The 13,890-nt window shown below is 39.2% G+C and overlaps 1 protein-coding gene across 1 annotated transcript in view; it reads left to right on the top strand.

The window, feature by feature from the left end:
• LOC124277313 (peripheral plasma membrane protein CASK-like) overlaps positions 1-13,890 on the top strand; it is a 400,363-nt gene that overhangs the window by 380,576 nt on the left and 5,897 nt on the right. Inside the window, 8 exon segments of the mRNA XM_046712965.1 lie at positions 227-295; positions 4,711-4,809; positions 5,710-5,857; positions 6,610-6,750; positions 7,120-7,200; positions 9,224-9,234; positions 9,236-9,427; positions 10,271-10,366. Of these exon segments, the coding sequence (XP_046568921.1) occupies positions 227-295; positions 4,711-4,809; positions 5,710-5,857; positions 6,610-6,750; positions 7,120-7,200; positions 9,224-9,234; positions 9,236-9,427; positions 10,271-10,366 (837 nt within the window).

A 13,890-nucleotide genomic window follows, 5' to 3' on the forward strand; every position in this document is an offset into this window, starting at 1 on the left:
TTTTTATGGTGCCGTTCAGTGACTCTTTATGTTTCAAAGGATTTGTATGTCACGATCTGTCTCCTGGTGTATTTTTTAGCGAAACTTGCGAGGCTCTGTTACATTTAAAGTGGTGCCATCTGTTGGTGGAGCACAGAAAGTAGAGACAGGAATCGAGGTAGGTATTTTACGACACCACACGTCAAATGTGCGCTGTTCTCACAACTCATGCATTTTGTTATTGCAGAAGGAAGCTCGAGGCAGTATAACCTTGAAGATTGTGCCTAGTTATCGAATAAACCCTGCCCAGTGTGAGGTAACCCCTATCCCAGCATGCCTTGCACCCAATATGGCCGTCGTGGCATACAGTGTCGTGTAGCCTTATACTTAGTCGTTTGTTTGTCCATATGTGGCAATTGTGCCAAAACATTATACTCAACTTGCACATACACCATTTTGATGCTGACACCTCAAATCCATCGCACAGGCCTCCTGAAACCAGCATTAAAAATCAAGATGAAACAGTAACCTATTTATCAACTATTGATTTTTTTAAATTGACTTTTAATTTGCTTCAATATTTTGAGAAAATGTACTAATTTTTATGCAAATACTAAAGGTTTTAATTTAAAAAATTCTACTCCAATTATTTTAACCAATTTCCATTTATGCTTTTACTACTTTTCTGTAAGTTCTGAATAATGATTTTCTACTTCGATAAAACAATTCTTTGGGGAATTATTTTGAAAATTTACCCTTTTTCCACCTTCCTTTATATGCTACTTTCCTGACAGCCTATATAACAACCCAGCAGCTTACAAGTTAAACACATTGTTTCACATAGTCTCACATTGTTGTTTTTTGGCATTTTTTAGCTTTTATCCTTTGATGGGGGCTGCTTCTTTTTAGATTATATTTCTTCAATTGCTACTTTGTTGGTTTTTTTTACTTCAATTAAGTTTCAGTTCGAGAATGTTTTTTCAGTAATGATATTGAAAGGCAAATATGATCACATATGATCAATACCTCATTGACCTTTCTCCAAGGAATATAGATAGTTGCAATGATGTCACTTCCTCAGTGTTTTCCAGTGTTACTTGAATGAAAATACACTTACATAACACAATGCTACCAATCCACAAGTACTAAAGTCAGAGAGGTGCCTGGTCATACCCACTCCCACACAATGTGTTATAACTATTTATACCTCACCATGTGCTGGGTTCCTTTGTTGACCACAACTAACTCAACTAACGAACTAACAAGCCATTGTATTTATACACAAGTGTTACATGGAAAATTAATACCCTCGTCAATTAATATTAAGTTGTACTGGACTCAAGCAAGCATGAGTAAATGATGTTCCAACACCATAAGACATGACATATATAGTGTGGTATATAACGTTCTTGTTAGGTATAGCGATATGCTGCATGGTGTAGAATGACCATGTTATATATACCCATATGCAGGGCAGTGTATAACAGTCATGTAATATACCCCTGTATGCAGGGCAGTGTATAACAGTCATGTAATATACCCCTGTATGTAGTACAGTTTATATCGGTCATGTTATGTACCCCTGTATGCAGTACAGTTTATATCGGTCATGTTATATATCCCTGTATGCAATACAGTGTATAACAGTCATGTAATATACCCCTGTATGCAGTACAGTGTATATCGGTCATGTTATATACCCCTGTATGCAGTATAGTGTATATCAGTCATGTTATATACCCCTGTATGCAGTATAGTGTATATCTGTCATATATACCCCTGTATGCAGGGCAGTCGGTCATGTTATATACCCCTGTATACAGTACAGTGTATATCGGTCATGTTATATACCCCTGTATACAGTACAGTGTATATCGGTCATGTTATATACCCCTGTATACAGTACAGTGTATATCGGTCATGTTATATACCCCTGTATACAGTACAGTGTATATCGGTCATGTTATATACCCCTGTATACAGTACAGTTATATATGTATAACAGTCATGTTATATACCCCTGTATACAGTACAGTGTATATCGGTCATGTTATATAACCCTGTATACAGTATAGTGTATATCGGTCATGTTATATACCCCTGTATGCAGGGCAGTGTATATCGGTCATGTTATATACCCCTGTATGCAGTACAGTGTATATCGGTCATGTTATATATCCCTGTATACAGTACAGTGTATATCGGTCATGTTATATATCCCTGTATACAGTATAGTGTATAACAGTCATGTAATATACCCCTGTGTACAGTAGTGTATATCGGTCATGTTATATACCCCTGTATGCAGTACAGTGTATATCGGTCATGTTATATATCCCTGTATGCAGTACAGTGTATAACAGACATATTATATACCCCTGTATGCAGTACAGTGTATAACAGACATATTATATACCCCTGTATGCAGTACAGTGTATATCGGTCATGTTATATATCCCTGTATACAGTATAGTGTATAACATACATGTTATATATCCCTGTATACAGTACAGTGTATAACAGATATTATATACCCCTGTATGCAGTACAGTGTATATCGGTCATGTTATATATCCCTGTATGCACTACAGTGTATATCGGTCATTTTATATATCCCTGTATACAGTGTAGTGTATAACAGACATGTTATATACCCCTGTATGCAGTACAGTGTATAACAATCATGTAATATACCCCTGTATGCAGGACAGTGTATATCTGTCATGTTATATATCCCTGTATGCAGTACAGTGTATAACAGTCATGTTATATACCCCTGTATGCAGGACAGTGTATATACATACATGTTACAGTGTATATCCCTGTATACAGTACAGTGTATAACAGACATATTATATACCCCTGTATGCAGTACAGTGTATATCGGTCATGTAATATATCCCTGTATGCACTACAGTGTATATCGGTCATTTTATATATCCCTGTATACAGTGTAGTGTATAACAGACATGTTATATACCCCTGTATGCAGTACAGTGTATAACAGTCATGTAATATACCCCTGTATGCAGGACAGTGTATATCTGTCATGTTATATATCCCTGTATGCAGTACAGTGTATAACAGTCATGTTATATACCCCTGTATGCAGGACAGTGTATATCGGTCATGTTATATATCCCTGTATACAGTACAGTGTATATCGGTCATGTAATATATCCCTGTATGCACTACAGTGTATATCGGTCATGTTATATATCCCTGTATACAGTACAGTGTATATCGGTCATGTTATATACCCCTGTATGCAGTACAGTGTATATAACAGTCATGTATATACCCTGTGTATACACATATCTGTCATGTTATATATCCCTGTATGCAGAACAGTGTATAACAGTCATGTTATATACCCCTGTATGCAGGACAGTGTATATCGGTCATGTTATATATCCCTGTGTACAGTACAGTGTATATCGGTCATGTTATATATCCCTGTGTACAGTACAGTGTATATCGGTCATGTTATATACCCCTGTATGCAGTATAGTGTATATCGGTCATGTAATATACCCCTGTATGCAGGGCAGTGTATATCGATCATGTTATATATCCCTGTGTACAGTACAGTGCATATCGGTCATGTAATATATCCCTGTGTACAGTACAGTGTATATCGGTCATGTTATATATCCCCGTGTACAGTACAGTGTTTATCGGTCATGTTATATATCCCTGTATACAGTACAGTGTATATCGGTCATGTTATATACCCCTGTATGCAGTACAGTGTACATCGGTCATGTTATATACCCCTATTTGCAGTACCGTCTATAACAGTCACAATGTATTGTCTCTAGCTGCCTTCAGTGTTGAAGTGTGGTATTGTGCAGGTCTGTAGCTCAGTTTGAACTGGGTCAAGCTGACCCATGTATTGTTCTGTGTGTAGAGCTGGTCATTGTCATCATGCCCATTTCATCACATCACTTCAAGGAAACCTACTTATTGAGTTTTTACTGCTGTCTGTGATTATCGGACATCTGTACGTGAATATGATTAGGTGCATGAGTCATCATTGAGATTTCAACAACAGAAATCTGGTTTTTGCTACGTGTGACCTAGCTGGCTGATTGTGTGACATTGTGTGTGTGCTGTTCTTGTAAACCAGTGGTTTACATGACCTTGTTACGACCTTGTTGTAAACCAGTGGTTTACATGACCTTGTGACGACCTGTGGAAATCTGTGGATTTGTCATTGTGCCTTGCTTGCATAGTTTTTAGCTTTTCTTACCATCAGAGATGACAACAGATATTTCTGATGAGAACAGTTTGGTTTATGATGATTATACTTCTTTAGAGAATAATAGTTTAATTCACATCAGGTAATAATCTGTTTACTATTTCATTTGGACCTTATCCAAAGTACATAACAACTGTGTTGTATATTTATTTTCATTTAATGAATTTGCTTAACTAAGATGGCACTAAGACATTAGTTGCATTCATGTATGTGGTAAACGATGTCAAACCTTTAGCATTTTCTGTACATAAAGATAGGTTACTTCAGAACATCAGGTCCTGGTGAGTATCAGAGTTATCTCCCCTAGATCACAAGTTCCTAAAGTGATGTGAGAGTGTTTACTTCAGTTATCTGCCCTTGTTCATGAAAAGGGGTTTGTGTTTTCAGATGTATGTTTTAGTGCCTAGTTTGATTATGTGAGTTATCTCCCCTTGGTCACACCTTTCTGCATACAAGGCCTGTGTTTTCAGATCTATGTGAGAGCGATGTTTGATTACGACCCTCGAGATGATGACCTGATTCCGTGTTCTCAAGCTGGCGTGCCGTTCAAAGTTGGCGATATCCTGCGGGTAGGGGGAAACATAATATAATATGCATATCCTTTTTGAAAGCTTTTTAGACTGTAGTAGGTACACCGAATAATTAACTTTTATAATACAGTAACTGTTTGTAACGCCTTTTGAGTGCAAATCTTTACAGAGGTGACCAAGCAGTTTATGCATTGCAATTGTCTGTACAGAATTCCCTCCCTTTAGTATACCAGGAACCTGGAATGTCCTGTTCAAACCCTAAGTCAACACTGATTATTATTCTTGATTCCTCACCACCATTCCCATCCTTTGGGGTTTCACCAAATCCTCCATCAGTTTCGGATTTCCTGCCTCCTAGGTCAAGCTGACATGTCGCGGTGTTACTGAAATATTGTTGAAAGAGACAATAAGTCCCACTCACTCAGTCACCAGGAATTGAAGTCATTCATGATTTTGTGAAATGATACACATATTGATTCAGAATAAAATGCAAAATACGTATATCACACTCTTCAAACCAGATATTACAATGGATCTCCAGCTGTCTGAGTCCTATCTTCAGTGCTATTGACTTGCATCAGTAGGTCAGACTTGTGAGTTTGGTTGATGGCCTGTGTTCATACACAACAACGTTAGATGTTGCTCGTGATATCAATCACTAGCCTGGCTAGCCTGGACCAATCAGACTGATTTGTAGCCACCATGACATTGCAGGAATATTATCACATGAAACACTTGCATCAGTGCATCTTTTTGTCAAGTCATACTGTTTTCACATGATTAAGCTGTTATTTCACAAATGACAGAAAATGTTTTTGTTAACATTCGGCGCATGTTTCATAAGTTAAAATTGTCAAGAGACCCACCCAGTTTGTTACAGTGGCTGTGATAACCTTGAAGGGTTAGTGAGTGGATCTATACATAGACTGGTTGTTGCAGGTGATAAGCAAGGACGACTCCAACTGGTGGCAGGCCCGCAAGGCTGACAGTGCACCCACGGAGCCAGCAGGCCTCATTCCGTCACCTGAACTGCAGGAGTGGAGGACAGCCTCACTGGCGATAGAGAGAGCTAGGAGAGAACATTCAGGTAAGTAGTACTTCCTTTAGCTAGGACAGAACACTCAGGTAAGCACTTACTTCTGTAGAGGTAGCCTAGTGGTTAAAGTGTTCGCTTGTCACGCTGAAGACCCAGGTTCGATTCCCCACATGTGAAGCCCATTTGTGGTATCCCCACCGTGATATTGCTGGACTATTGCTAAAAGCAGTGTAAAACCATACTCACTCACTCCTTCTGTAGAGAGAGCTACTGGCAAACAAGGATAAGTTGAGCACCGACCAGACAACTGACATGTATTAGCATGTATGAGTGCCGCCCACTGGTGCTTGCCATTGTTAGCGAAAGGGCCCCAGGTTGTCCGCAATCAAGTGTAGTGCGACTTGCCACACCGACGTGAGAGTCATGAGCAAGGCTCGGGCAGCTACTCACAGAATCAATTTCATCGTCATGAAATGCACATGCACTAGCCTACATCTGCTCTACCTTCACAAACCAAATGGGTTTGCTAATTGCCGTGCGCTGCCTACTTCTCGTAAACGCGTTCCCTGCGCCGGTCCAACTAATCCTTGTTTCCCAGTAAGAGAGAACATTCAGGTAGACAGTGCTTCACTGTATTGATAACATAGCAATCTAGAAATGATTTGCCTAAACATTAAAAGGTAAGCACTGTTATCAAAAGTTTGGCTTCTTATAACAGAAGAATTGTTTATCACTTTGCTCTGTGAATTAAGATAAGTCCCTTGATACCTTCAAACACATAAAAATCTGTATATTTTTTTCAGTTCACTGTTCGTGGTTCGGTCGAAAGAAGAAGGACAAGTACCTGGCCAAACACAACGCGGTGTTCGACCAGTTGGACCTGGTGACGTACGAGGAGGTGGTGCGGCTTCCGGCCTTCGTCAGGAAAACTCTTGTCTTACTAGGTAGTTCATCCCACAAGATGCACCCAGCTTCTCATATATTTCAACATTGTTTTGATCTGGTCATGTTCAGAGAGGCATTTCTGGTAGTAGTCCTTCCTCTTTCATAGTCTTTTTCACTCTTGCATTTTACATGATTGCACAGTTGGAATGAGAGGACCAAAACTAAAGTGATTCTTGTAGACATATATATTTGCTATGTACTTGGACGTAATGTGGGAATTTGTGAGAAAGTTACTGTTTGGCAAGTTAACAACTTGGGTATAAAAAGGACGAAAGTGGAAGGAGCGTGTGTAAAGACACAAGAGTGTTAAGCATTCATGTCAGGAGGTGTGTTTTACATGATGCCAATGATGTTTATGTTTTTTACAGGTGCTCATGGAGTTGGGAGACGACACATAAAGAACACACTAATCACAAGTCATCCAGATAGGTTCGCCTACCCTATACCTCGTAAGTCACCAGGGAAAACATTCAGTTTGTTGTGTTGTGGCCTACAGATAGGTCGCCTACCCTATACCTCGTAAGTCACCAGGGAAAACATTCAGTTTGTTGTGTTGTGGCCTACAGATAGGTTCGCCTACCCTATACCTCGTAAGTCACCAGGGAAAACATTCAGTTTGTTGTGTTGTGGCCTACAGATAGGCTCGCCTACCCTATACCTCGTAAGTCACCAGGGAAAACGTTCAGTTTGTTGTGTTGTGCCCTACAGATAGGCTCGCCTTCCCTATACCTCGTAAGTCACCAGGGAAAACATTCAGTTTGTTGTGCTGTGGCCTACAGATAGGTTCGCCTACCCTATACCTCGTAAGTCACCAGGGAAAACATTAAGTTTGTTGTGTTGTGGCCTACAGATAGGTTCGCCTTCCCTATACTACAGATAGGTTCGCCTACCCTATACCTCGTAAGTCACCAGGGAAAACATTCAGTTTGTTGTGCTGTGGCCTACAGATAGGTTCGCCTACCCTTTACCTCATAAGTCACCAGGGAAAACATTCAGTTTGTTGTGTTGTGGCCTACAGATAGGTTCGCCTTCCCTATACCTTGTAAGTCACCAGGGAAAACATTCAGTTTGTTGTGTTGTGGCCTACAGATAGGTTCGCCTTCCCTATACCTCGTAAGTCACCAGGGAAAACATTCAGTTTGTTGTGTTGTGGACTACAGGTAGGCTCGCCTACCCTATACCTCGTAAGTCACCAGGGGAAACATTCAGTTTGTTGTGTTGTGGCCTACAGGTAGGCTCGCCTACCCTATACCTCGTAAGTCACCAGGGAAAACATTCAGTTTGTTGTGTTGTGGCCTACAGATAGGTCGCCTACCCTATACCTCGTAAGTCACCAGGGAAAACACTCAGTTTGTTGTGTTGTGGCCTACAGATAGGTCGCCTACCCTATACCTCGTAAGTCACCAGGGAAAACATTCAGTTTGTTGTGTTGTGGCCTACAGATAGGTCGCCTACCCTATACCTCGTAAGTCACCAGGGAAAACATTCAGTTTGTTGTGTTGTGGCCTACAGAAAGGTCGCCTACCCTATACCTCGTAAGTCACCAGGGAAAACATTCAGTTTGTTGTGTTGTGGCCTACAGATAGGTCGCCTACCCTATACCTCGTAAGTCACCAGGGAAAACATTCAGTTTGTTGTGTTGTGGCCTACAGATAGGTTCGCCTACCCTATACCTCGTAAGTCACCAGGGAAAACATTCAGTTTGTTGTGTTGTGGCCTACAGATAGGTCGCCTACCCTATACCTCGTAAGTCACCAGGGAAAACATTCAGTTTGTTGTGTTGTGGCCTACAGATAGGTCGCCTACCCTATACCTCGTAAGTCACCAGGGAAAACATTCAGTTTGTTGTGTTGTGGCCTACAGATAGGCTCGCCTACCCTATACCTCGTAAGTCACCAGGGAAAACATTCAGTTTGTTGTGTTGTGGCCTACAGTCAGCGCTGTGATGGTGGTCTATAGTTATGTCAGGAAACCAGCTTAGTTTGTTATACCAAGGAATTCCGTCCATCCAAAGACATTTTTATTCAACCAATAACTTGAAAACTATTGGTTGGATTTTTTTCAAATTTGGGGACCACTTTATTTATCTAAAGGATAAAGATATTGAGAATGATATTTTATTTTTCAGGAATTACAGCAATTTAAAATTTTGAACTTAATAAAGTTTGTTCATCCAATAACTCTAAAACTACTGGTCAAAATGTTTTCAATTTTGAAAACAACAGATTTTGGTAATCTCATCTTTGTTTATAGGAAAGGCTTAGTTTGATACAGATCTTGTATTTTTGTCAAGAATATAAATACACAAATAAATAAATGAATGAATGAATGGATGGATGGATGAATAAATAAATATGTTATTTTACACTTATATAATGTGTGTGAAATTCATTTGTGGTAATCGCCACCCTGTTATGTGGCTGCTTGAACTTCTAGAAAGCTGGTCTCTGACTTTCCTGTGTTGTCTTGCAGATACAACTCGCCCCCCCTCGGGAGAACGAAGAAGATGGAAAGAACTACCACTTTGTAACTCACGAGAAGATGGTGGCCGACATTGCTTCCAATCAGTATCTGGAATACGGCACACATGAAGACGCCATGTATGGCACCAAGCTGGAGACCATTCGCCAGATTCACAAACGAGGTCTCATGGCTATCTTAGATGTAGAACCGCAGGTGAGCAAATGTGTGAAGTGTTCACTCAAAGCTGTGGGTAACAGTTTGGTTTTAAAGAAACTTGTCACTCTATATGACATTCATTTTTAGTTCGTTGTAACATATTGTCATATGCAGTATTTGTTTTTGGGGGAGGGGGGGGAGACAAGGTAGGGTAGCCTAGTGGTAATGTGTTTGCTCATCACGCTGTGAACCTGGGTTCACTGACTCACTCTGTGATCTGTTTCAGGCTATTAAAGTATTGCGGACAGGGAACTACACTCCTTTCATAGTCTTTATTGCAGCTCCAACACTTCCTGCCATACATCAGGTACTCCAGCCAATCAGCTGCCGCCTGCTAGTCTCTGTGGGACTGTCGTCATCTTTAGTGTCTGCGGGACTGTCTTCTTTGTTTAGTTCATATTTATGCATAGTTCACTCTTGTTTGTTTTGTATGATTTTGTTTTATTTTATTTTTATTTTTTGTGTGTTCATATACAGACAAATTGCACTATTTGTCAGAATGATGGAAGACATTTTACATCGCATGGACGATGATTAAAAATATTTGATATGGCGTTGCTGTTTTTTCCACCTGGAATCCTTCATGTTGATATCAACATTATGACAGGGTACAAAAATCACTGTACATTGGCATTGGGAATAATCACAGTAGTTATGCACCAAAAGCAAGTTATTGCCATGAAAAACTTCCTCACTTTTGTAATTAAAGTGCATTTTGTATGTATATGAGCATGGTTTTAGATAGAGAGTGTTATCCTTGTGTGATATATGACTAATAATTTGTTGAGTTTTTTCTGCTGTTTGGTTCATTATTTTGGCATGATATCTTCTGATTCTCAGGCCTTGAAAGTTCTCAGGACAGCCGAGTATGCGCCTTTTGTCGTTTTCATTGCTGCGCCAAGGGCCATAGATTTAAAAGAGATGAAAAATGTCAATGTAAGTTGTTGGAATATAGTATTAAGGTGGAAACTGATTCTCTACCTGATATTTACAAACAAATACCTGTGAAACATGTTGTTAAAATATAATACCTCAGACCCCGCTGTTAAGAGGCTCATTAAAAATGTTTAACTAAGTTGTTCGATTGTTATGTAAGAATGATACAAATAAACTTCCCAGTTTCCGGAAACATAAATGGTGTTGCTGTCAATAGATACAATTTTTCAGATATATTAGTAGTGTAAAATTCAGATGAGGGGCACACATTTGACAGTTGTTTACCAAGTGGAGTGTTTGTTTAGGTTACACCAAACCAAATATTTTCCCTTTGACCTCTGTAGTAACTGTTATATTTTAAAAATTAAATAAGTCATCAACAGTTATTACATGTGTGAATAGTCTTGATTAAAAGTGGCAAGATAAATATTAAAAAAATGTTATTATCTCAGCCAGCGCTTTTTCCTTCTACAGGATGCTAAACATCTAAACAACCCTAGTTCCGCACAAACTGTCAACTGCTTGAAAATGCCTGTGGTCACATTCAGCACTGGATAGATGTACATTTGAAAAACACAAAAATCGTACACAAAATCACCCAATCACAGCAGATGATTCAGTCTGCACTGAAGGCTGTACCTTTCGTGGGCAACAATTAAACATGTACTTAGGAGTGTCCAGTTAATCATAGCAGAGATTGTTGATGGGTTTCTGGAAGTATATGTCATGTCAGAAAAGAAACCAACTGTCAGGGTACCATTTAGACTCATTAACCTGTTTCTGTCTCTATTTTTGTTCGAATTTCCTAAATAGTTCTTGCGTAGGATTTGTATGTGCCAAGTAAAGGGAAATAACTCTATGCATTTTCCTGGTATATGCCTGCAGTGTCCATCACAAGCAGATGTTGATATGTTGGAAAATTGTTCTCTCATTGTTATTTGACTATTTTAACTTCAATACTTAGGAGAGAAATGAAAATGGAAGGATATGTTTTGAATTTTTATTTTTATTTTGGTTTAGGCATTGCTGACTCAACAAAATTGAAATACAAAGAAATAATTTCGATGAAAAGTTTTTTGTATTCTACAAACCAGAAACATGTACAATGTTTACTTTTGCTTTGAGTATTATAAAAATATTAATAACAAATTAATTAGACACTTTTCAAAAATACCCACCCATCACATTATTCCCTACCAACGTTTTGAGGAAATAGGAAATACTTTAAATTTATTTTAGTTTTTGGACATTCTGATTTGATTTATGGTGACAAAATTCCTTTTAAAAAGATTAGAAAAATAAAGCCATGAAACTGATTTGTAATTATGTAAAGATAGTTGATCGCTATGTCCATTGTATGATGGAACTAGTTGTGCCCTGACGACCCTGACCTTGTGATGAGTTCCCTCTGTGATTGTAGGTCAACCTTCCTGTAACCTACCCATAATCCCATGCAGTGTTTCCTGTGTGTTGTCGAGTCAAATCATCAGTCCTAGCACATCAGTCACAATCTTGCGTTTAATTATACCCTTACCCCTTTGCTTAGTGTGTATTGTAGGTCGTCTCTTGTTTCAAACCTTGACTCCTTCGGTCAGTATTTAATGTAGGCTATCACACATGTCAAGAAATTACCATGTCTTCTCTCAGCAAGGGAATTAATTAACTGTAAGTCCAGTTCCCAACCTTGCCAAAATAGGTTGGAACTTCATGGCGCCACCAGAGATTGGTATGAGTTATTTCCCTTTTTATATGTCCCCTTCTATTGCCAAATCCGATTCCATCTCATATGTTGCTAGCATTTGCTTCAAACTAACTGGCAGCCCCCAGTCAAGACCATCTGATCAATTATCAAGATCTTTATTGCAATAAATGTCGTCTTACTTGCAGAGTGCATCAGATCACTTATACAAGTAAAACATATGGAAAAAAACTGTAGACATTCTGCTGATGGTTCACATGCAAATCCTGCAATCGACTGAAGTCTTCACATCAGAGACCATATAATGTATTATAATCTGTTATATGGTCTCTGTTCACAGCAAACCAGTGAAGATCCGGGTTAGAATTAATCTTCAGCAACCCATGGTTGTCGTAAGAGGCGACTAACGGGATCGGGTGGTGAGGCTCACTGGCTTGGTTGACACATGTCATCGGTTCCCAATTGTGCAGATCGATGCTCATTCTGTTGATCACTGAATTGTCTGGTCCAGACTCAATTATTTACAGACCGCCGCCATACAGCTGGAATATTGCTGAGTGCGGCGTAAAACTAAACTCACTCACTCACTGTTCACAGCATCCACGATGTTGTTCAGGAACAAAAAGTCTATTTCTCGACTTGATCTTTATTGGATCATGCGCAGATTCATCAGTACAGCCCAAATATAACTCTATAATTCCATCTTGTCTTGATTCGGTGAGGGTAGAAACTAGACTTCCTGAGTCCGTTCACTCCCTTGCTGAGGGAAGATGCCTTATCCTTTCAGTCAGCATTTAATATAGGCTGCTGCTTATTTCACAACCTTACTCCAATGTTCATTTACCGGAGTAGGCTCTTGTTTAAGGAATATGGTTCTACCCCTAGCGTTTCCCCCAGGAGGCTCAGCAGACATTGTATATGCATGATAACTACAGTCTGTAATCTTGTCTGCATGTGTGTGATAACTGTACCCATGAGAGTATGTGATAACAGCATGAGATCAGTAGGCGCTATATCCTGTATGGACTGACAGTGACGACTAAGCATGCAGTATACTGAATGTGCCACTGTTGACATTGATCATGCATGGCACCAATTGTCTTGTTGAAATCGGACGTCAATCAGCATATACTACTAAGAAGTTCAGGAAGTAATCAATTCTTGCAGGTTAACCTTAAAAAATTAAAAGAATAATGCCATGACATAAACAACAAAAATATGAATGAATTGTGCGCCCAAAATGTTTTGATTAATATGTGTAGACTGGTATATATTTTCATTTGGGTTCTTTACGTACAGGAACATTGTAAACAAATTTAAATTTTCCTTTTTACGTTTTCCCTTTAACTGTAATTAATCCAAGATATTAGTTTCTATTGTGCAGAAACTGTAAAACTCTTTCTCTGATTTCCAATCCTTATCGGGGCGGTGGTGTAGCCAAGTGGTTAAAGCGTTCGCTTATCACGCCGAAGACCCGGGTTCGATTCCCCACATGGGTACAGTGTGTGAAGCCCATTTCTGGTGTCCCCAGCCGTGATATTGCTGGAATATTGCTAAAAGCGGGCGTAAAAGCATTCTCACTCACTCACTCATTCCAATCCTAATCTCTAAATGAATTGATTGGGATGAGTTGTGTGACTAAACTTTAAATACTTCATTTCATCTTTTTCAGAAGAAAAAACATTTTATGTCTAAACAAAATTGAAATATTAAAAACGAGTAGAAGAATTCCTGTGACCAAAGTATCTGGTTACCATGGTGATGAGGGGATGCATGTATGTGTATTCTGGATGTGTGGTGTGATGCAAATAATTTGTCTTAGAAG

Source organism: Haliotis rubra, unplaced genomic scaffold (genome assembly GCF_003918875.1).
Source record: "Haliotis rubra isolate DU_JTF1 unplaced genomic scaffold, ASM391887v1 Scf22, whole genome shotgun sequence".
Taxonomy (NCBI): domain Eukaryota; kingdom Metazoa; phylum Mollusca; class Gastropoda; order Lepetellida; family Haliotidae; genus Haliotis; species Haliotis rubra.